This window comes from Octodon degus, unplaced genomic scaffold (genome assembly GCF_000260255.1).
Source record: "Octodon degus isolate 3935 unplaced genomic scaffold, OctDeg1.0 scaffold00017, whole genome shotgun sequence".
In the NCBI taxonomy this organism is placed as follows: domain Eukaryota; kingdom Metazoa; phylum Chordata; class Mammalia; order Rodentia; family Octodontidae; genus Octodon; species Octodon degus.
Window position 1 is genome coordinate 4697571 of NW_004524593.1, and position 25300 is coordinate 4722870.

Here is a 25300-nt window from a genome sequence, read left to right on the forward strand (position 1 = left end):
AATTTGTCCTCCCATTATGTGCAGGGATGGCTGACAGTGACTAGAGATGTTTCTGACTGTCACCTGTGGGGTAGCATTGCATAGAAGAGTCTACTGACACCTCATGAGTAGAGGGCAGGGATGCAGCTAAATGCAACGCAATGAGAAGAACACCTTTTCTTACAGTTATCTTGGTCAGAAAGCCAACAGAGCCCAGATTGAGAAACCCTGATGGAAAGGGATGTCATATTTATGTATAAAGCATCATAAGAAATAATCCTCCAGGAAAGCAGAAATGGGGTCATGGATAAGTTGGGAAAAGGACTTAACTTCACTCTATATCACTACATACCTTTTAAATTTGTATCATGTACATATATTACCTGTTTAGCCAAAATAGTGACATAAATCAGTAAAAGATTGATGAGTTAATGACTGTCTTAAATGCATTATAGGACCAGGGAGATGGCTCAGTAGGATAAGTGCTTGACTGGCAAATGCAAGGATCTGAGTTCAATCCTTGGTTCCGGAAAAAAAAAATTAAATGCATTATAGATACAAAACAAATCAGTATGTTTGGGTAATTTTTCTCAGAATGACCTGGGTCCTGAGTTAACTAAAAAAATGTAAGATTTTCTTTTCACTGTGTGAAAAGGGCACATAGTAGAGGAAGAGGAAGATAATATGGTGAAGTTAAGGGTCTTTCCAAGGTACTGGTTTTAATGACAGATGATGAATTTTCAGCTGGATAGAAATAGGAACAAAGATGAGGAAAAGTTAATGTTAATATAAGAAAATGGGAGAATTTTTCATTAGTTATTTTTAATACATTAAAGATACTTCAGGGAAAAATGCAGTAATTGAATTCTAATAATAGGAAATAATGATATGAAAATAAGATATCTAAAATCAAACTCTAAAAGAGGTATTGTAATTTCTAGTGATAATTAATTCTAGAGAGAGTCAAGACTGTGAGTAGTAGAAGAAAATAGGGAAAGGTTGTTCATGCAACAAACATGGGAACCCAAGAAAGTTAAGTGTCAGACTGGGAAGATCGCTTGGCTGTCTAAGCGCCTGGCTGGCAAGTGCAAGGACCCAGGTTTGATCCCTGCTGATACCACAAGCCTTGTCAGCCCCGCAACCCCAGGCATGCTGTGCTGGCCACTGAAGCTGGGTGTGGGGTGGGTGCACAACTGTAATTCTAGAAATGGGGAGGCTTAGATAGGAGGATCACTACAAGTCCGAGCTGTGTAGCAGATCCTATACCAAATGAATGAATAAAAGATTTTAAAAAAGAACCACCACAACAAAAAGGAACCAAGTGTCTGGAAGGATTCCACAAGTCAGAGACTCCTGAAGAATGATGTTCTCCTCAGAGTGGCTCATTAGTAATGACTGGTGCCATTTTACCACATATACCTCAGCTCTCTTTTGCCCAAGAAACACTCAAGTGTTCTGCCCAGAGACTGCAAAGTCAGTAAGTGGAAGCAGAAAGCTTCAAATCCAGTCCAAAAAAAAAAACCCCAAATCCAGTCCAAGGACTGTGCCTCTGCCACTATGCTTTGACTTTGCCCCCAGAAGGCATGCTGCCATTCCTATACCTGGAAAGCTGGTTGTGTTTCACACTGGCCCATTCATAATGGAAACTCTGAATAATGGAAGATATAGTAGAGAATAGAGAAAGAGATGAGGAAAGCTTGGCAAGGATGTGGAGATTGGCTACATAATTCTCACCTTAGTAAATTCTTCTTAAGGTGGTTCAGAGTCATTAGGAATGAAAAAAGCATAGGTAAAAGAAATAACACAAGTGAAATACCCAAGTCTTAGAGATTTCTAAAATTTATAGTCACAATCCTTTTCTGTATTCTATTTTAAAATTTGTCTTTAATTCCAGAAAAGGCCAAAATTCTGTTTTCTAAAATATAGATATTATTACATGTTTTCTGTTCATTAAAAATGCACAAAATTTACATAAATATTGGTTGTATTAAAAGAAAACAAAATAAGAAAGCTGAACATCAGCAAATGACAATCTAATATTTCTGAGGACTATTGGAATTCGTTGCCCATGAAGCATCCAAAATCTACCACCAAATGCAACACGTTTTCCCAACACAGATGTACTTCACAATTCCCACATGCTCTACTTATGTAACTCTTTAATCTCTCTCTCTCCCTCCCCCATCTCTCCTATGCGCGTACACACACACACACACACACACACACACTTAAAATTGTGCTGGATATATACAGGGTGTGCAGGAAATGGACCGGAACCCCCAAGGATCCTCTTGTTTCTCGGTTAGCATCACCTGCTGGCTCGGATGTGCATGTAAAAATGAAAATGGTACAAATGGGGGCTGGACCTCCTTCAGTCTCTTTAGCTTATGTAAGGTCAATCCTTTTCCATCTCTCATACATTCATGTCACAGCTATGTATCTGAAAGATGACCTCCCTTGAGGTAGCAAATATCCCCTCCCTGGGAGGTGAATTAAAAGGTGTCCTTTCCCATGTACCAAAATGTTCTTGGTCACATGAGTCAAGAACACCTGAAAAGCTGCTTCTCTATGCTTCCACATCCTCATGAGGCAGCCTAGAGTTTGATTTGCTTCATTCAGTCTTGTTCCTCCTCTTGTCTGTCTCATGGACCTTAGGTGAAGCGAGGAACGGCAGACTCGTGAGCCCTTGTGTACTCAAGGTCTTTATAGTTCATGTCTTCTCATTTAACCTCAGCAGGCTTGAGATCCTCATTCCAGGTAGTATTCCCAGTGCCTCTCACAAGAAACCATAATGGAGAGGTCCTAAATTGCCTTTCCTAGAGCTTATATAAGCCAAAAAATGTCTTCGATTCCTCAAAATTGACCAGAGAGAGCTTTGACACATTGACATATAAATGGTCAGCACTGGTAAGATTGAACACTGCTCCCAAGTAACTGCTACGGGCCCACATCTGGCCAGTAGTGCAGTAGCTCATCATCTTCCCCTCCATCAGCACCAGGTCCTGGTGATACCTAGAGTTCCTCATGTAGACCTTGTGGCTCAGGGGCTGGTTGTCGCAAGACTGACCCCGGAAGTACACTTTGGAATACACAAAGTATAGCCCAGTGTCATTGATCACAAGGCTAGCCTTCTTATACCTCACTCCCGAGATCAGTGCAACCCCATAGGTGTCTTCCCATTCCAGAGGGATGGAACTTGAATAGAGCTTGCCTGAAAGAAATCAGAGAGGTGCTTTCAGCCCGGAGTGCTGTGTATCCAACAAGCTAAGCCTGCAAGGCACAACTATGTGCCCTTCATTTAATAAATGTTTTACCCAGAATGACAGCCCATGAAGAACTGGCTGAAAAGGCAGAACTTGATCCATCACTGAATTCTTCAATGCCCTCGTCAAACTGCCTGCTTCCATCTCAGTCATATACACAATTGATACAATAATATACATTCCCCATAAACTGCAGTGGAAAATATTAAGAGGATTTTAGTTCTCTGGGATAAAAATTTCATGATTTTTCAGAACAAGCACTAAAAATTGTTATTCTTTAAGTAATTTATGAAGCAAAAAGCTGAATCTAAAGTATTCTAAAGTTTAAAAAGATCTTAGGGATGATCTTGTCTACCTTTTCACTTACAGTAGGGATTCCTTGGCCCTTGGTTTGAGCTAAAATCCCCACTGCACTGTATATACTTTAGTCAAGACACTGTCCTGTGCTGAGAATATTACTATATGTCTATCTTGTCTTAGATTGGTTAAATTTTGAGCTCCGAAGATGCGAGAATCATCTCCATGCTCCCCACATCTGGGCACACAGATAGTGCTCAGTAAGTGTTGGTTGATCCAAGTGAGTCCTTCCACAGCCTCTGCCTTAGCAACTCCAGGAGCACAGGCACATCACTTTTGTGATATTCACATGGTTTTCAGAGAACTATGGTTTAGAGCAGGAGTTCCCACACTGTGCTACTGTCAGACCATTTCACTAGGGTGTAAGAATGCATGGGGGAAACCCACCCCCACCAGGACTGCCTCCTCTGCCCCTCTCTCCTGTTCCTACTTTTGACCAAAGCAGAATGAAGTTCTCCCAGAAAAGCAGTGATGCACTGACTAAAATAATTTACCGTGCACCTCCTCAGACCTGTGTCACAAATCCTCAAAGGGCCTTTAGGACCGCTGGAATGTGGAGCTCCTTATGGGCCAAGATCATGGCACATAGAGCTCTAGAGCTTCAGCTTAGGGTTTGCTCAGAGTAGGGCATGACAGTGACATGAACACAAAGGTGGGAGTGCCCTTGGGTTCCACATACTGTCATTGTCCACAAACAAAAAGAAATCTCCTTCAAAGCCCAGGGACGGAAATTAAGCATTATTTTGCTTTTGCCAGAGGTTTTCCAAGCCCCCGCTGTACCTTCCAAGCACAGACCTGTCAGATGGGCCACTGTCTTCGGCTCCTTTTTTCCAGAGGATGGACTGGGATGGCCTGTATGATAAGCATATAAAAGACATTGGTAAAAATGAGATGCCAGCTCTTATTTTGACAGGACTCTAAACCCTACAATTTATTTATTTATTTTATTCATTTATTTTATTTATTTATTTTTATTTTTTTGGTGGAACTGGGGATTGAGCTCAGACCCTTGCGCTTGCCAGGGAAGCACTTATTCCACTAAGCCATCTCCCCAGCCCCGTGCAATTTAAATAAAAGGTTTTAAAAGTATAAGTGGCAATGTTCTAGTACACATTCATCACCCAAAACAAACAGATGGACATAACAGTCTATATTTCAGGAACAGAGGGATATAAACATTAAGACAAATTAAGGTAGATGTCTGCATAAATTATAGTTACAATAAAATATGACTAAAAAAATTATGATGTTTGGTATCCACTGCTCTCTAGAACTTGCCATGACTTTCTGAGATAGAGATTATTGTCCCACTTGATAGCTGGCAAAATGAGCTTAGAAACTGGATGACTATTGCGAGTGTTAGAGATGGGGCAGCACTGCAGATTGCTGGATCACATCCAGGGTACTGTCTTCACCTCTCTCACTGGTTCTGACCCCTTTTCTGTAGTAACTGTAAACGCTATCTTACTCCTCCCACATGTAAATGGCTATTTCTTTACTATATTTTGAACTCATGAGATCCAGTGTCTGAGAGCACGCCATCAGGAAATGCTTGCCGAATTAAATTGATCTTATTTCTCAAACTAGATACTATGTCTCTGATTTCAAATATTTCCACCAAGGCTTTTTTAAAAAGCTACCATATAGCTGACGAAGTTAGCTAAAGAAGACATACAAAAATGATTCACAAAAAGTAGATGTTCATTTCAAGCTTGTGATTAGCCTGTGAAACCCACACTGAGTGTAACAATGGCCCAGGCCCTAGAGAATATTACCTGAGCAGCCATGACCTTTATAGCCACTCACGACATCCCACTTTGAAGGAAAGGTGAGTGAACAGGAAAGGCAAAACTGAATCTCCTCTACATATCTACACCACACACCATTTGGGCAGATGACCTGGTGTTCAGCCATCTACTACCAGGAAGTAGAACACAGAACCACGGCTGTGTATCCTTATATCACTCACAGAGCCTAGTCATATATTAGTCTCATTAAAAAAAAAAAATACTCAACAGAAATATCTGCTAGAAATATCTAGAAATCTATCCTAGACATAGTGATGATTTTTTCTTGCCTCAGGGCCTCTACACATGCCATCCCTGCTGAGGAATGGTCTCTCCCCTACCTGCACTTCACAGTACAGACACACAACTCTTCATGTGGCAGACTTCTCGTCCCTCCATGGGAGATACATACAGCCTTAGAGGGACTGTCCTTACCACTGAAACTTGGGACGCCCTAGTACAGTATGAAATCATCTTATTTGTCTGCTTACTTTTATCTTCTCCAGTAAGCTAAAAGTCCCACAAGGATAGACCTCCTTGTTACCCTCACTCTTAGTTACCCAACACCCAGCCTGACATACAAAAGGCACTCAAAGAACATTTGCGGATAAATAGATATTTAGTTAGCAAGGGTGTGGAAAAATAAAAAATGAAAAGAGGACTTGAGTAACAAAATGTGAATAATCTGTAACAATAACTCCCAAAGAAAAATCATGCTTAACATGTTGGTGTATACATATAATCTTTTAGTTCTTTCTAAGAATACAAACATATACATAGATAGTCACACCGTCAGTGTCACACTAAACATATCCTTTTGTAAATGTGTCTTTTATCTTATAATTCAGAGTACTCTTCCTGGTGCTAAATCTCCAATTTCATTTTTACTTGCTGGACATTTTTCTCTCATCTAAATATCCCATTGTACACTTAATAATTCTATATGGAGGTATTTAGCTCTTCATTAAATTACTAATTATAACTAGCCTTGTGAGGAAATGATATACATCTATAGATAAATCTTAGGGCATACCTCTAACTAGTTTTCTTAACATAAACTTCTAGTGATGGGATTACAAGATAAATGAACAGTTCCCAGATTTTTTATTTGTATTTCCAAGGTCTTCTTTAACAAAGTTGCAGCGATTTACATGCATACTGGCTAGAACTATTTAATCAGATTATCTTCTCTCATATCTTTGGCCAATTTATTTTTCACCTTTGTTTATTTGATTGGTGAAATTAGTACCCCCCTTTTTAAAATTTACACCTCTTATTAGAAAAGTTGCTAATTTGATTTCTGTGTGACAATTCAATTTCTGATCTAGTTGGGTTGATATAAAGAAGATAATTGTTCACCTGGATAGGTAGACCTGACTCATCTGTTCTTTTGACTTTTAATCACTGAAGTGACTCCACAGAGTGGGTGAAAGATGAGTAATCAGGTACCCATTGCACCAGCCACATTCCGCTGTTTTCAAGGCGATTTTTACCCTAGTCAGCCTCCAGACGCTTTCTTTTTCTAACAAATATTTCCACCCTGCTGTGTCCATCCAGACTTTTTAAACCTTAGGAATTTGGGGACCCATAGAATTGGGGACCAGAACATTCCAATACTGGTTCCTCCAAGAGCTGACTTAACAGATGGCTAGTGCTGTCTGTTGTCTCCTGTTTCTTCCTAGATTTCTAAGGATAAGATTTGCCCACTGTCTTTCCAAAAGAGTCCTGCTTTGCATCTACTGCTTATTCCATGGCCATTATAGAGAAAGAGAAGTTTGGCTGCTTGCTAAGACACCAACCCATGCACCAGACAGCCCTGTAGGTGACAAGTCACCAGGATACCCCTTCTTTTCTAGCCTGTTCCACATGTCATTTTGGGAATGTCATCTAATTTATCTAGTATTTTGTATCTCTCCTGGAAAAAAATGAGACGGCTGGACCTCATACGCTGTAAACTACCTTCTGACTCAAACCAATTCTAAAACTTCTGAGTTTAAGACACATGAAGCATATCCTAAAATCCTTCTGTCCACAGCTTCCACAACTGACCCTATAATTTCATGAGATTAGTGTTCAATATCTTCCTGTCTCGGATATCATACAAAGGATCTTTCCTTGATCATCACAGGTAGATCCTGAATCCTCTGTAGGCAAAGCTAAACAATGCTTCTAATAATAGCTAAAACCTTTCCCCAAACCTCCCACCAATTTCAAATAATAATGTGGCCAATCCATCACTCACTTTTTTCAAAGCTCAGATACTATGAGATATTTCAAAACCAAGCTTTACTCCTGAGTAACATTTTTAGAGAATTTAAAAGAGGAGAGGACACTGCCTAGACACATCTGTGTCTTCCCACACCTTTTCTTCTCTCTTAGGAGTTATAGCTATGGCCATGTATACTGAAACCAGGGTTCTAAAGAGAAACCAGTCCTGGAGCCCACTGCCTGGAGCCCACTTTGGGGGCCAAAAGTGAACTCATTTTCACTTTCCAAGGTCAAGTGAAAATGAGTTTGAATTATGTGCAGTGCACAGCCACACTGATTTTGAGCAATTAAATTCATTTAATATTTTTAAATAGTTCAAGGAGCCCTATTGACCATATTTACAATCAGCCAGGACTCCTCTCATAGAGTTCATAAGCCTAACAATGGTACAGAACTCAAGACACTCCACCAACTTCCTTCACTGCAGAGTATTTTCTTTGGAAAACTCAATGTACATGAATATAAGGACTTACCTATTTGCTTCTCCAAAGATGATTCTGTGTGACTTTGGCTGGTGGACTAGCAAAAGAGAAACAGAAAAATTGCACAATAAATTTAGTTCCTTAAGCAAAGAGTGTAGAAATGTCAGATCAAGCAAGCCCTAGAGGAAACTCAAATATCTCAAATCCTTGTCTAACTTAGACTTTATCCAAGCAGTTGAACCTCACTGTCCCTCAGTTTTGAGATTTGGAGTCATGTTAGTATTTTCAAATCTTTGTAAAGAGATTGACTTGGGCCAGTTGAGTGAGTTCACTTCCAAGCACGACTCAAAATTCTTTTTATTCCTGGAGTCAGTAGGTATGAGGCAGTCTCTCAATAGAGTGATCTGACAACAGAGGAAGAACTGTTTGCCTCTAATTTTTTACAAGTGAGAAGAATATTCCCTTTACCCATATGCCCCTCTGTTGTAAGACAGGAGAAAAATGTCTAACAGCAGTGGTACTGTGGCCCACAATAGCCTTCTCACACCCTACTGCAGCACTGTGGTATGAAGCCTAGTGACTCCAGGGCCCAGCAACCCACATGGAAGACTTACCTCACGGAGCTCAGCCAGCTCTTTCTGCAGGTGAAAGAGTTGATACATTCCCAGCCCCAGTCCAACCAGGGCCACCAGCACCATGGAAAACATCACAAAGAGACATAAGCCTGTGTTGTAGTCCCTCTTCTTCTTTAAAGGTGGTGGTGGCAGTGGAGGCAGTGGTGGCAGTGGTGGTGGTAGTGGCGGTGGTGGTGGTGGTGGCCTCCTTTGACCAGGCCTAGAGGTAAGACAAGGGAAAACTGACTCTGGAGGAGCCCAGGCAGAGCTGGTATTGCTATCTACCCAGTAGATTTGGGGGTATGGATAATTTGGGTGCTGCTGCATGGTATCCAGTGACTTGGGCCAGCACGGCAAAGGGTTTCACTTCTCTCAGTCTTTTGGAGGCCAAAGCATCAGAGACAAGGCTGCTGGTGCCCACTGCTGAAGAGAAAACTTGGCCCTGTCTTTATAGAGTTTCCATAGCCAAGGGAAACACCTCTGTCTGTCTGTCTCTCTCTCTCTCTCTCTCTCTCTCTCTCTCTCTCTCTCTCTCTCTCTCTCTCTCTGTCTTCTCTTTCTGAGACTCACAGAGACACCCACTCACTTAGCATCTAAAGCAGAGAAACCTCAGAAGCTCAGAGCAAACCCCGGGAAGTTTCTGCCCACAGATTTCTGATGAAAGCCTTCTGAGAAGCAGTGAGAGAGGCTGTGCTAGCTGAAGCCTGGCAGGCTGCACTCACCTTCCTCGGGTGTACAGAATAGCTCGTCCTGGCTAGGGCCAGGTGGGCATCAACTACTGCATGTCTGCCAGGAGACCAGGGAGGAACCAGAGCAGTTGCTACCACATCCTGCCCTTTTTATGAGGAAAGTTATCTCCCTGCAGCTGAACTTTCTTATACTTTGGGTGCTAATTACCCTCACATTACAGATCCCTGAAAGCTAATTGACTGCGGGCCTCTGCCATGGTGCCAGGTGAAATTCATGGGCCTGGATAAGCTAGACTGTAGATAAATAATAAATACTTTGTAGGACAAGTTGGTCTGTACACCGTGTGGAATATACTAAAAATATTATTACAAATTCAAATTTAACTGTGCATCCTATTTGTTTTTACTTAAAGCTAACTCCTGTGTGAGTTAACTTCACCTTCTGGCCTCACAGAATCTTTATACCAATAACTTCCAAATATTTAGCTTCAGTCACAATCATTCTCCCATACGCACCATATGTACCTTCCCATAAATTCTTTTTTTAATGTGTGTGTGTGTGTGTGTGTGTGTGTGTGGCCAGCTCAACCCACCAGGGGGCGGGGCTGCCTGGCATGTGGTGCTGGGGGATTGAACTGCGGTCCCTGTGCTTTGCTAAGCTTGTTCTAAGTAGGTGCTTTAGACCACTGAGCCATCTCGCCAGTCCCCGCCCATAAATTCTTGTACAATGGGATTCATTGGAGAACTCAACTTTTCAAATTTGTGGGATTTCTGTGACTATCATCCTGGTTCTCTCACCTGCACTAAATAAACTCAAAACATAATTCCCAGCCACCTGTTTATTCTGAGGTCACTCTTTTAGGTGACAGCTTCAACCTCTTTCTTTTCCTCTGTCCCAATATTCACTTGTTGTCCAGGACTCCTGGACTCCCTGAGATGTGTTTCTCACCCTTCCTCTGTGAATCCTCCCCACTCTCATTTCTCTCTGCTGCTGCCTCTGTTTCAGGCTAATACTTCCCTGCTTTTCTATCTCAAACTCCTACAGAAGCTTCCATTATTCCTCAAGATCTATGCTATATTTTCTAGTCTCCTTCTGTTACCAGATAAGATCTTTTGGCCAAGAGAGGATTAAAAACAAAACTAAGGCAAATATTGGTGAATATTCAGGGTCAGCTTTACTGTGACTTCCCTAGAAGCTGGTCCACTTTCATTTGAGATGAAAGAAGTCAGCACTGGTCAAGAGGAAGAGAAAGTCTCTCTCTCAAAAGGGGAAAGACAAGCTTTTGTTGGTTTTTATTAGTCCACGTTTGCTATACATGAAGTTTACATTGATCTTAGGGAGTAGAAACTTGTGTAGAACACATCTTGATTCTTTTTTATTCTCTTTCCCTTCCCTCCATCTCCCTCCTTCCCTCCATCTCTAAATGCCCTGAATTATTTTTAGTTCATGTTTATGACAATGCTTGTAGTCATTGTGGGTATTTGGTAGGAGTACCTGACACATCTTAAATCTTTTTACTTCCCCTTTCTGCCCTCTTCCCTCACCCTCAGTTTGGTTGGAGTGGGTTAAAGCCCATTAGTTTTCCATTAAGCAGGAACATGATTCCAAAAGATGTTATGGGGCTTTTTGTGCAAGATTTGGATCACTGGAGGTTCATGGTCAATTTATTCTGGGGATAAATTTTATTCTGTTGAATGTATGTACAGTTGGTATCACTGTCCTGCACAAAACATCCCAGCCTCATGGGTCTGAGCCTTATGATTAGGCTGCAGAACTTTATTATATTTTTGGTACAGAAATCAAGCACAGGACCTTGTACTTGCCAGACAGGCACTGTGCCACTGGGCTATATCCTGGCCCTAGGCTGCAGGACTATAGGTGCTTGGGCTGCTGCATCTGTTGAAGGAGTACAAAGATGGCTGCAGAAAAGAGAGAGGTAAATGGGGACCTCACATACCAGCTCCAAAGGGCAACCAGCACAAGTCTACATGCACAGCTGAGTAGAATCTGATCAAAAGTTAAGGCAGCAAAAGGGATAGACAAACCTTTTAATCTTATTCCGGTTCCCCATCAGATATCGGTGGGACCAGATAAATTTACTGTCCAGTCAGATTGGTCCTCCAATCCCTGAAGAATAACTTAGTCAACCATTATAACTCACACATCAGAGGTGCTTGCTACAGTAGGGTTAGTAGGGAACTAACATTGTATTATCCAACCACGTGACCTCCAAAATTGGTGATCTTTAGTCAACTAAGAGCAATTGAAGCTAAGAGTATATGGATGTTTTCCCTCAGCATCAAAATTTGTATCAGTTTTTGCAAACATTCTGCATTTATGATTTTGTCTAAGTCTCATGGTGGACCTGTTGAAAAGAGCATCAGGGTAGAGAAGCAACATGCTGCACCACCAAGAGCAATAGTTTATTGTGCCCAGGAGCTTATTTTGTTGTTTTTGTTTTCTGTCCCAAAGAGGTGATTATCTCACCTCTTCTCTAATTCATTCAGTGGTTGAACAATCAGAAGCTCAAACCTCCCTCAACCCACCAACTATCCTTCAATCACAGAGAGACTAAACACAAACACAAAAAGAGCAGTCTTTATACACTGGCAAAGAGCTTGTTAATGCCATCAAATATCGTGTGATGGCAGTCATGGGAGAACCTCACCTCAGGATCCATCACATCTGGGGATACCAAACTTTATTAATTAGAAGAAATAACCATTCAAATTAGATCACAGCTCGTGATTGCTGAAGAAAAAATATTTACCTTCAAGAGATGCACTTAATTAAAAAAAAATTCAGAGCCAAGAGGCTGTTAGGCCCTACATGTCATAAGCTCCAGTTGAGTTCTCTCTCTATCCCTCTCATCTTCAGTGGCATCTGATTCTGGAGTCAGGGTTCTTTGAGAAAGGGTGGCAGAAAACACAGAACCAATGATCTGTTTCAGGAAAACTGGTGTGAAGGTTGTGGGGTTTACAGGGATGTGCTTGATTCCCCAAAGCAAATTTAGGGGCAAGAGCAGACAGAGAACCCTCTTGGTGCAGGGTATTACAACTTTGTATGCTCTGATCAGCTGAAGTTCAAATTGTCTTTCAATGTAGGCCTGTGGCATTTTAATTGTCATCAAAAATTGTCCTCATGCTCTAGAGAAACAACTTAAGCATGCTTCCACAGCTTAGTGTATTAGTGACTGAGGCAGGATGGAAGGACTCTGTGGTAAAAATAGAAAGCTCCATTTCTTTATGTCCATCTAGTGTTCTGTCAGGGAAGCTGTCTTAGTATATAGTAAGTCACAGCTGTAGAGGTGAAGGTTACTCTGAAGTTGCTGAGAAGGACACCTCATGAAAGCACTGCTGCAAACGTTTATAAATTGATAAAGAATTTCGTAAATATCTGCTTAGGCAAGCGCAGGGACCAGAGTTTGATCCTTGGCATGAGCATCCTGCACCAGCTCTGCCCCCAGGCATGCTGAGCAGGGCACTGAGACTGAGCATGGTGGCGCACATCTATAATCCCAGCACTGGGGAGGCTGAAAACAGGAGGATCACTATAAGTCCAAGCTGCATAGTGAGACCCCCGTACCAACTATATATTTAAAAAAAAAAATCCAAGGGTTTTTTACTTGGATATCAGAATCAGATGCTACCAAGTAAAAAGAAAGACCAGATCACCTGATTATCTCTTAAGTGAGTCAATTCTCCAGATCACTCCGTTCATGCATAAACATGAACAAAAAAATTTTAATTTCACTTCCAGAATGCTTGTGTGAGTAGGTGAACCCCTTGACACCACTAGCAATTGCACAGGTCTGTCCTATCCTGTGTATTCATCTCTTCATAGTCTCCATCTTTCAGATTTTTGCCAAGTTTTATGGCTTTAAAGGCATATCTCATTGTCTACTGATTTTTTTCTTTCTGACTTCCTATGAATTTGAGTATTAGAGGAAGTGATTATTAGGCACTTATTTTCCTTTGTGTTTATTTCCTATTCATATGCCATGCCTACATTTAAATTGGGTAGCCTATCTTTGTGCTACTTTGTAGGATTTCCTTGTACATTAAAGTTTAAATATAAATCTGTATGGTAGCTGGTTTTGACATTGAAGTTATCTTCTTCCATATCATTACAGACTTTGTACTTGGCCTTAATCCTTCCAGGGTTCACCCTTGTTTGCCAGATGAGCCAGGAGTCCTTATTTATGTTTTCCACATATGAACCATTTTCCCCAACACTATTTATCTCTTCCTCCCCTGGAATACAGTGATATATTTGTCATATATCATTTCCTAGTTGAGATATGATCTCTTATTTCTGTATCATTGATCTATTTACCTACTCTGGTACCAGGACAGAGTAACCACCCATTTCCCGTAATTATGGTTTGAGAGTTGGTTTTGGCACAGTTCTCTGCTTTGTTCTTTTTTAAAGATTAACTTTTATTCAGAAGCAACGTGTACTCTTCCTAGTAAGTTTAGGGAACTGATTATGGAACATTCCTTAACCTGAAGAGCCTCTACCATAGCTGGCAATCTAGGTTCAATTTTTCTTTGACACCCACCTCTCAAAGTGAAACTTTCTCAGATTCAGCCTTATGTAACTCTTTTCCAAGACATTTCTTTTTTCTTTGGAGTCACGTTCCTATACCTGCTGCTAACTGTTTCCCATTTCAGCCCAATTCGAGCACCATCTTGATAGTGACTCCACAGATGCCTGCTGGTATCAAGCAAACTCCGTGTTTATTTGTGACAACTGGGCAATGTGAGAAAGAAGAACTTGACTCACCCTAGAGCACCTGACACTTTCCAGCCCTGGCTCAAGGCACAGAGTCAGATATTTGACTATGTGATGATGCCACGTTATCAGCATCACCACAGCCTTTATCTCTGTCACCTTAGCATTATGATGGGGAATGACTGAGTCTGTTCATGTGAGGCACTTAGAAAAATGTCTCACATGTGGTAAATGCCCTGCAACTGTTAGCTGTAGTTACTCAACACCATCATTAGTAATGACTGTACAAAACCGAGCTTATTATCTTCATAGATGAGTAATTAGATTAAAGCAAGATAAGTGTCCTTGGGATGAGTGGAAGCAGGTTTCACTCACACTTGAGTATATCATCTCCAAAAGGTGTGCTCTGATATTCTTTTACATATGACCCTTCTGTCTTCCTACTTCACAAAATCTGATTGGCTCAAGAAAATCTGCAAGATATCAAACGCTTTTTATTGAATTTTAGTGGGTAGTTGTTTCCAACATGCTTTATCCTTTTGTTTGGTATCTCCAACAAAAAAGTAACTTTTATGTATTTTTCTAGTTGAAAGAATGAGTTAGGGGATAGCTGTCAGTTTTAACTTTTCCTCATCACACCAGGTTGACAGAGGGAAATCAAGAAGCTATAAATGACAATAGCTATAAATGATGATTTTCACTCATGATAGGCTGATCTTTTTTATTTTTCTCTTTTTCTATTTGTGCTTATCACAATGTCTTTTACACACACACACACACACACACACACACACACACACACACACTTTTATGTTTACTTTCTTCAATCTACCATAAACTCCACAAGTACAGGGAACAACTGACACAGCATAAGTGATTATGCATTTAATAAATAACTGTTGGATGAACTCTTAACACACTTTCCAAGTGGTACCTCTGCAACACCTTCATGTTACAACTAATTCATTTTCTCAGTTTATCAAGTTTTGGCTCTTTAGTCACGAGACAAATTAGCAGATATTTAAGAGAAACTAGATGGGCTTACTTCAAAGATACTCATTCTCATTAATAAATCAAATGGATCCCAGGACAATCTTTGGTGTTTCCTACCTCCAGATGATCTTGTCTCCCAAAGCACATGCCAAAAAGCCACAGCACACTTCTGTGCTCCCTCCTGACCGAAAGGTTTAAAAAATATTCAGTACCTTCAGTATTTCTCCTAGAAGGGGTCATCAAGTTCTTTTGTAGCAAGGACCTTGATGGCCAACCCTGTGATGATAAAGTCCAGGCAGAGGCCCCAAACATTGGTCCTTCTTCTGATCAGTCCTCATAAGGAAGCACAATACATTAGGTGCAACTGGTGACAGCAGGAGTCCATATGTTGCATTCTAAATCCCATCAGCAACTCAACTGTCTGACTGTCTCAAAAAGAAATACTAAACATGAGTTCAAAACTTAGGATTTTGCCTTGTATTGGAGATATCCAATATCTATTGATTAGATGACTAAACAAGAAAAAACAGGTGCTCAAGTAAATTAACTAACTTGTCTGAGGTCAAGAATCTATTGACCTCTGAGGCAAAATTCTCATTCAAAGACACAGTGCGAGAATGATTACAAAACAAGAGTGCTCAAGGCCAGCCCATATGCAGCACTTCCAGCACACGGGGCTCAACAGACTGCTCAGAACAGGGGGAAGGTAGAGTGGGGAGTGAGGTACACCTCAAACAACATCTATTAAGACTGGAAATGCCTGGGTCTTGTGGGCTTTTTTATGAGGCCCCTTTTGATGTTTGAAATGCTTCACTGCAAAAACACATGTCATGGTAGGTTTGTGGGAAAGAAGATACACTGAAGCCTGACTTAAATGTCAAAGTTGTTTTTGTCACCTCGTCTTTCCTTTGAGTGCCTAGCAGATGTTTTTTCAGGGGCATGCAGCTGGATGCCTCGACAGCCTTCCACCCTTGGGGTCTCACATGAAGTCACTTTTAAGTACACATTTTCTGAGTTGGAGAGTGGCTTGCTGTCTGTCACAGACCTTGGGACCAACAGGAAAAGCATAACCTCAGCCCAGTGAATGAAAAGAGCCACAACTCTTGTACTCATTTGTTATTTTACAAATAAGATTATTCCCCAGAGCCTTACTTGCAAAACTGCTGCAGCATTGCTATCTTGCCATGACACAGACTGATGCCTTAAACAGTAAGATTTACTTTCTCACAGTTCTGGAGGCTGGCGTCCAAGATTTGAGTGTCAGTGTAGTCTAGCGGATCTCTTTTCTTTCTCTAGCCCTTGTTCTTCTTATGAGGTCACCAACCTATCAGACTGAGACCCACATTTATGACCACATTTGGCTTTCATCATCTCCTGAAAACCTTTTCTTCAAATACAGTCACACAAGAATGTTAGGGTTTCAACACACCAATTTGGGGGAGGGACAAAACTCAATCTATAGCCACTGTTTTATCAACCCAAAGCCTACATAGCTGTGGAATCTTCATACTAGAATAAGAGTTTGTGTGGCGATCACAACTTAGAGAGCACCCTTTCCTGTCCTTTATTTCATGGATACAGACCCTAAGCTTCAAGACAGGTGGAAGGTTCATCCAATATCACCCAACCAGTGTGTGGAAGAGTTAGAAGGAAAACCTGGCCTGTGTCCTAGTGCTTCCCTACCACATCCCAAATGTTTTGAAGTGAAAACCAATAAGTATTTGTCTCTGTATACAAATTTGGCTGCGACTATGCCCAAGGCACTAAAGGAGCCACAGCAGGGCCACAGCACAGTTCCTTAAGGAGCTCACAGTGGGTCACATTCCTACTGTCCGCTTCACCCTCCCTCCAATTCACGTGGACTTACCTGTCTTTCAAAGTCAAATACCAACTCAATATTCTTTTAGAAATACTGTGGAGAGGAAAAGTAGAAAGAAAGATGCATTGGTTTAGTATCTACTCTGTGCCATGCACCGTGCTAGAACTATCATGTATGTTACCTTGCTTGCCTACCAAACAGTCTTCTAAGATTAGTGTTATTGTTCCCATTTTACAAATGAGAAATTCAGGAACCCATGCATTAGTTGAGCTTGGATATGAATTCAGGTCTTTGCTTCAGACCACCCTGCTGCTCTTTAGCTTGTTTTTCTCATGCTGACCCAAATGTCTGCTCCTCCATGCAGACCCAAATGTGCCCTTGGGATACCTTTGACAAGTATGTTCCCCCAACACAAAAACATCAAAATCCATAATTATCATTGCAGAGAACACAAATTTCACAGCAAAATTTCCCACATTTGATCCCTTCTATATGCCTGTGCCTACCATTCATCCGTGTCTTCCGTATTTTTCATTTTTTAAAAAAATCTTCCAAGGCAGTCTCTTGATCACTAGCAACTCATGGCCCTGATAGTTGCTGTAGTCTGGACACACCGAGCCTTCTCAGACCCTCTCCCAGCCTCCTTTGCTCCACAATGAGAGGCAACCCAGATGTACACAGTCAATTTCAGTGCTCCTCAAAGAGGACATCAGTCGTGAAAACCTGCGTCCTGCAACAGGAATCCCAGGATGAAGCCTCACCTCCATTGCTGAGGGCCCTTCTCCCAGACCTCCAGGTGTTGAGGTTTGATTTCCATGTCATGTTCTTTGCATTTTCTGGAGACACCTTCATCATCCAAGCCTCCCAGGAGTCACAGCCCACCTGTGGTTCATCTGAGACTGGTGCTCTACCCTCATCTTTAGTCTTCTTGATCTCAAGTCCCAATCTTTCCTTTCTGTGCCACCTCCCTGCTACCTGCTACCTGAGGTCCCCAAAGCAGCCCCCTGACAAAGTCTCTGTAAGCCTCTCAGGACAGCTCCCCAGATGTCTTCTGTCATCCTGCCTGGCCACTGTGAAGGCCAATCTGCCTCCTCTATTGCCAGCATTAGAAACTCACCCTCACTGCCACTGCAGAAGTGAACGTCTGCATCTCACCATCCCATCTGGTCCATTCTCTTTGCCCCTCTCATCTCTTGCCTGTGCCTATAAAAAGAGGCACTTTAGAGGCGGGTTGAATTTCAGCTGAGGGAGCTAAAGTGCTGTCTCTGAATTCATCCTTCTTTGCAGCTCTCCACCTTCCTTTGTCCAACATGGCAAACACATGCCTCACACAAGGCTCTGGCACATGTAAATGTGTGTGTGTCCCTGTTGCAAAGACTTCTGCTTATTCTCCCTGTGCTTGGGTCAACCAGCAGCAGGTGCAGGGAAGCTGAGGGGCTGAGGGGGATCAGGAGTTAGAGCTAAGGATACAGATAGGGATCCAGTTTCACTTCCCAGGCACTCTTTTTTGTTTTATTGATTCAGCCCCATTTCCTCAGGGTGGGGGGAGGTGAGGGCACTGAGGAAGTGGTCAGAAGGGTGGCAGGAGGTACATCCTTTTGCAGAAGGCAAAAGGGGCAGAAGCTCAGTGTCATGACCTCTTCATTTCAAAATGTCTCTTCTGCACCAGTTTCTTTCTCTAGTTCATCCCTTTCCATGTTCTTTAATTTTTCTCACCTTCTTATGTCTAGGTACCACTTTTTCTTCCTGTGTTCAGTCATGGAATTAGAACTAGAAGTACGGAAGACCCAATACTATCATGGGCTACTGCACTCTTTTAGAATATTTTGCTGAGTTTACATACCTATAATATTCAAATAACGGAACTTAACAAAAAAGGGTAGACAGATGAATGTCCATTTTGTATCTGTGTATTCAAAGTGGTTAGGATAGATATATAGTTACATTCTCTTAATGAATAGTGATTTGTTCTAATGGTGTTTGTAAATAGGATATCATGTCTGCATCTTGTACAGCAATTAACCACTAGGAAGAATGTATGCAATGTGTTATTATTGAAACTGTCCTACCAATTTGATTTGAAACTGTCTCATTGCTATTTGTTTATCAATAAGATTATGAGGGAAAAAAAAGAACTAGAAGTAATCTGAGCCCTTGGTCATAGGTTCATTCATTCACTTATTCATTGGGCTGACATAGACTTTTCCCTTGGTCTCAGTGCAGTGTGGTCCCTTATTGTTCAGGTGTAAAGCTGAGATGTGGAAGGACCTTCCTGCACTATACTGAGCACCCTGGCTGGCAGCCTATCATTTCCAGTAACAGAATGTTTCAGCGCAGACAGAAAAAGAGTAAATTTGAATATGTTAGACTTAGAGGTTTCTATGTATGGATGCCTCTCCTACCTTGTTTTATGTTCTCCATGCTCCAGGAATTCAGAGGGTACTGGATCATGGCTGGTGGGCAGTAATATGACACATGATAGTTAACAATGTCCCCAAAACTGTGGTCTACACTGGACCTGAGGATTAACAACACAGTGTCATTATGAATTTTGACAGTCAACTAAAAATCAAACTATTCAGAAAAGAAACCATCTATACTGGAGAGAAAGGAAACTGAGGCCAAGGGAAAAAGTGGATTACTCAGACTCATCCCTTTGTGAGAGGCAAAGCAGAGTGAAAATGTCTAATCTTCCAACATCAGTCAAGGCCACATCCTCTCCTCAGCAGCACTGAGCACCCTGAGTGCCTTGGGCACAGAGCTCCAGCAATGTGGTATTTTGCTTCTATTCACTTACACCTAGGATGTTATTCTGTTGCCAAGCAATTGGCTTTAGAAACTTCATGTTTGTCCTTAGCTGAGAAACAAGAGATTGTGCTTCTTTATTGTATGAATTGAAAGCATATTAAATGGCATTTATCCTTCACAACAAAATATACAACTTTTGTTTAGAAATTTGCTACTATATGACATGGAAAAGGGGAAATCAAATTTCAAGAGCCTAGCCTTAAAGTTTAGGTGAAGTGAAATTTGTGATTCTATAGAAACACTTACACCCTTAGACAAAGGAATCCCAATACAGCACTTGTTCATTATAACATAAACTTGCCCTGTAACCACCATCCCATTTTTGATCTGAATAAGCTAGTTCATCATAAAGAAGCATCTGTCCTTTCACCAGCCATGTGGTTAACTTGTAACTGATACCACCTGGGCCCCTCCTAGTTCCAACATGGGTCCATTACCACCATGAATCTTACTGGTCCCAGCTATTGGATGATATGAGGCCAAGTTGAACAGCTCTGGGACTGCTGCAAGAGCCACTGCAAAAGAAGTAGCTGGGCTTTTTAATGACACAGAGAGCCTAGAACTGCCTGTCTAGTTACCTGCAAGGGAGTCTGAAAGTAGCAGGGCTAACAGGCAAAAACAGACTCATGGAGTTCATCTGAGTATCTGAGTCCAATCTGGGAAATCTATTCCCAAATTTTATAACTGTGGAAGTCATAGTTTTTCCCTATGGTCAGTGTGAACCTATTTGGCTCAGGCATATGTTGTTTACAAGCCAGAACAGATCTACTACACACCAGCAACTTGGATACTGAGTGGACGATGAAAGAGAGTAACAGCTTCTGTGAAAGGCCGCTATCATATTTCCAGTAGCAGACAGGAGTCCTGCTGGCTCCTGAGAAGAAGAAAGGTCATTCCCACCCAGACCAGTCCTGGCCCCAAGCAGTGCTTCCAGGAGAGAACTTATCCCAGGCTGACATCAGCCTCCCACCCATCAAACATTCCACTGAGGTTCAATGTGAGAACATGAAACTGCTTTTGATGAGGTTTCCCCTCTCTGCCTCCCACAATGCTTTCCAGGTCCCCAGAATACAATTTATAATTCAGAGGCACCTCAAAATGCTTGAAATTGGAGTTTGTCATCAGCTATATTTTCTCTCCTGAAACATGACTTTCCTCCCTGATAATGGACATCTGGGCTCAATCGTTTTCTTGTCCTGTGATTGCCTCCCTCCCTGTGTTCACCCAGAACACTTTGAGCAGACGTTAACCCTTTAACAGAGGTACATCATTAGACCTTCTGGTGTTACTGTGAATCCTTTCTAAATAGATGCCTTCAATGCTTTTTCCTTTCCTGAATTTTTTTTTCTAAACATCAGTCCTTCCTCCACAACCAGAGTTGGGGGTGGCTCAAGTCATAAACTGATAAGCTCCTGCAAATCTAGACAGGCTAATCAATCATTCTACTGACTACTCCTGAACACTGAGCCCAGATGCCATTTTGGAAACATAATGGAATGCAAGATGTCTTCATCTTCAAGGAATATACACAGCCAATCAATGGAAACTTCATCAGTATAGCTCTAAAATTGTAACTATAAACATTATGGGCAGCCACTGCAAACACATTTTTGAAACTCAAGCTACAATGCACACTGTGGGAGCCTGCCCTCATCTGCTTACAATAGGATTAAAAGATCTGCCTGGATATAACCTTTCCAGTCTATGTCTAATGCCAGACCTTAGCTGGCAGGGATGGGCAAAACGATGGTGGGAGGTTAAAAGATCTACCATTGGTTCTACCACTGATCACTGAATTCCTTGGAGATAAGTTCTACACTTAACTACATAAGGAAAATAAAGAGGAGTAGAGCCAGTCCTCAAACTTGGGTTGAACAGCCTGAAAAACTGCATCAGGGCTGAGAAGTCTTTATACAATCATGGAAAACACTCTAAGAAGCCTCCACATTGACAGTGGGTTAAAGCATATTTGGATTGAAGTTGGAAAAATGGACAGAATTGGGAGCTGAGAAAATAGTTTGTAGAGATGATTGAATTTGGTATGGCATTTAAACGATTATTTCCTCTTCTTTTTTATGTCTAAACCAGCCAACCAACCTAGGGCTCATCTTATCAAAAAGAATATGTGAATCAAATAACCAATTCAAGAGAAATCATAAATCCACTAAATGACCTGAATCTTCACAGCACTTCTGGACATCCCTGCAAGCCATGGTTAGCTCACTCCCTGACTACTGTCCTTTTTCATGCCCTGCTCCTGTCTCAACAGTGAGGCAAGCACAACTGACTCCTGCTGTTGATCACATTTTCTCAGCCATTGTCCAAGGCACAGGCTTCGCAGGCAGCCATCAGGTGCCCGAGTGGTGTCTCTCCTCCCAGGATTCATCATTGGTCACTTTCTTCTGGGGAGGCTCTGACACAGCTTGAAATTCAGGGTTTCCAGAGATGAGACAGATCAGAGGCTGATCTGCCCACAGCACTCTGCGGTTAGGCTCAAGAGCTCAAGCGTTCCAGTGTGCAGTGGAACATGTGTGTGCTTCACAGAGCAACAGAAACTCAGCCTCATTTTGTTCCATGCGATAGCAGTGCACAGAGTCATGAACCCGAACTCTAGGTCTTCTAGAAAACTCAGTAGGTCTCCATGTATACTCAGTGGGGTTCTCACAATGTTAGATAAGGCAGCTTGAAGCACTGCAAACTCAGGCAGTAGGAATGAGACAGAAGCACAACACTGAGAAAGTTAGATGCAGAGCAGAGATAGCACTGTGCCAGAGGCAGCTTTTATGTTTGATGCCTGTCAATTAGATATGCATCCTGTTTACCCAAATTGGTGTAAATGCAGTTAGGTCCCCACCTGTACACTGAGTGAACATCATGCATGTTTTTATGTGCATGATGTGTGTATGAATATGTACCTAGAATGAGTATGTCAGGGTCTTACACCAGGTGTAGGTACCCTGGGCTCCTCTGAATCATTGAAAATATAAGACAATACCTTACACTCATTAAAAACCTGCCCTCAAATGGTAGGACATACACAAGTTCCCTTAAATTGGCTCTTCAAGTAACAACATGCACAGTTCTGTATTTTGGCAGCAGGGTAAAGAACCTTTCTTATTGGGAAAGGAAAAACAGCATAGAAGAATTTCTTTCCCAACAAACAACTCCTTCCCCGCAGATCTTCACAAAAAGGGTGCTCCTTTGATCAACAAAGATGTATAGAAAATTTAAGGCAATGCTGAGGCCTTCAGATTACCATCTAGTGGGCGATACCCAAGGTAAAAATAAACTTAAGAAATGGTTGCAACAGCATGTGCATCTGGAAAGCAAGCAGGGTTGTCACATAGTAGCAGGCCGGGTGAGGGATAACATGAAAACTTCACAGGTTGTGACAAAGAGCTAAGTCCTAGGTGACAGGTACAGAATGCAGCAAAGTGTAAAAACGTCATTTAAGGCAGACAGAAAGGCATGCCAAGAACAAGGACTGGCCTGCCACCTGCTGTGCTGGGGCTCAGCTCACCATATTTTTCTCTATGGTATGTAGTGCCATCTGACATTTTAGACATTGCTTTGTTTATTGATTGTCTCTTCCAATTAAAATATAAGGAGGTTAAAGACTGTCTTGTTCTCTGCTACATCTCCAGCCCCTATAACATGCTTGGCGTATAGGAAAAACTGATAAATATGCATGGTGCAGAGGGCTGGGAAGTGAGCTTAGCTGGTCAGGCAACACTGCCCCCGCAAGGCACGATGGCCCTGTGTGCTGTGCTAATGGACATGGAGATTACCTTGGAGACTGAGAACAGTGTCCACAAACTGACAGCCCAGGGCCAAACCCAGCATTTTGCTTCCCTTATACGATGTTTCTGAGATCAGGACATTTTATATAAAACATAGATTGCTGATTCTCCTTGGAAGTTCAGAAGATGCAGCATCAGGGGCCCCATAGCTTTCAAGGCAAAGTCAGCTGCCCTTTAGTAAGGTCTGGGTTTTCCAGGGCCTCAGCCCATCCCATCTCCTGTCTTGCAGCAGACCTTATTTATTCAACTATCACCTGCCAGGTCCATGTGGATAAATGAGTTTGTAACCCTGCCTGGGATTAGAATGTGTGGTTTGAGCTGGGCATGGTGGTGTATGCCTGTAATCTCAGCACCAGGAGGCTGAGACAGGAGGACTGCCACAAGTTTGAAATCAGCCTAGGCCATGCAGCAAGATACTATCTAAAAAAAAAAAAAAAAGAAAAGGAAAAGAATGTGGCTTGAAAAACCCTTCCATGATAGTGAGTCTCCAGAACAAACTCCAGGCAAGTCATGCTTCTCAATAGATGTTCATGTCCTATGTGAATCTGAGCTGTTGCTGTGTAACAGACTGGGGGGGTGGGGTGACAAAGCCAGCTTCTAAGAAGCCAGTCATCACATAAGATGCCCGATTACTCTGAGGCCTACAGACTAAGAGGTGACTTGAAGTACACAAGAGGATATGTATAGGTTATATGCAGACACTGTGCCATTTTATATATAAGGGATTTGAGCATCTATAGATTTTTGTGAGTCCTAGAGCCAGAGCCTCTGAAGATCCTGAGGGAAGGATGACTGTGCTTCTATTTACCACTTTATGGGCCATAAGATTATAAAAGATATGGATTAAGAGGTAGATGACATGGCTCATAAAGTGAGAAGTGAGAGTTTCTAGTGCAGAGGCTTCTTTCCCCTTAGAGTCAGAGTGATTCACCATCCAGGCACATGGATACTTTCGCCAACCAAGGAGATCTCTGAAACCAGTCACTTGCAGGTTTTAAAGATGCGTCACTGCTTACACAGGATTGGCTTCATCATTGGCAATTGGAGTGTAACTCATTTGTAGCTCCAGTCCCCTCCCAAGGCCAGGAAGCAGGGCTTAGCTTCAACCCTCTGATCTGCATTAGTCCTTTGGTGCCCAGCCTCCATCCTTAACAGATCTATGGGCATCCCAGCCACCAGTCATTCACTGGCATACAAAAATCATTCTTACCACTTTACGAGGATTCCATGGGTTTTAGGAGCTATGGACAAAGAATCAGGAAAATGTCAGCTTGGCTTATTCCTTTTTTTAATGTCATACTCAGATTAATTTTATTGCAGAATATCTAAAACTCACAGTTCTGAAGTGGAGACAATGAATTATAACTAGATAGGGTCTAATATGGTCCCCTAAGGAGGAGATAAGGACCTCAATTTAGCCTAACAAGTGAGTTTTTGCCTTAGGCTGGGGTGGAGGGTGGAGGGTGGGAGAGGATTCCAGGACATATCAGTGTGAGGTGTTGGCAGATTAACTAGGCAGAGTTAGAAACAAAGGGAAACTAGGAAAATGACACCAATTTAAGCAACTGAAGGAGTTCAGACCAGCCTGCTCACCAAAGAATGAGGCCATTTTTCTGGACTAGATGAGGTGGGGTAGAGTCTGGTAGATCATTATTTCAGTTTTATTTTCCTAGCTCTGAAGGGGTCCTTAAAGCTTAAGAGGAAACTCAATTCCCATAGATTCACTTCCTGCTTATGAGGGGAGAGGTCTTTGTGCAGTGGGGTGT

At 41.9% G+C, this 25300-nt stretch overlaps 1 protein-coding gene across 1 annotated transcript; it reads right to left on the minus strand.

Moving 5' to 3' along the window:
- Positions 1 to 1975: 1975 nt before the first annotated feature.
- Faslg (Fas ligand) lies at positions 1976 to 9068 on the minus strand. Its single transcript, XM_004626798.2, has 4 exons — positions 8691 to 9068; positions 8128 to 8173; positions 4395 to 4451; positions 1976 to 3190 (listed from the first exon to the last, which is right to left on the minus strand). The coding sequence occupies exons 1-4, from the start codon at positions 9015 to 9017 to the stop codon at positions 2796 to 2798; spliced, it is 825 nt and encodes a 274-aa protein (XP_004626855.1). The 5' UTR covers positions 9018 to 9068; the 3' UTR covers positions 1976 to 2795.
- Positions 9069 to 25300: the final 16232 nt, after the last annotated feature.

Coding starts and splice junctions, on each gene's coding strand:
- Faslg (XM_004626798.2), bottom strand. CDS start 9,017: ATGCAGCAGCACCCAAATTATCCATACCCCCAAATCTACTGGGTAGAT. Junction 4,452..8,127: donor ATCTTTGGAGAAGCAAATAG/GTAAGTCCTTAT, acceptor CTTATCATACAG/GCCATCCCAGTCCATCCTCT. Junction 3,191..4,394: donor GACAGTGGCCCATCTGACAG/GTCTGTGCTTGG, acceptor GATTTCTTTCAG/GCAAGCTCTATTCAAGTTCC.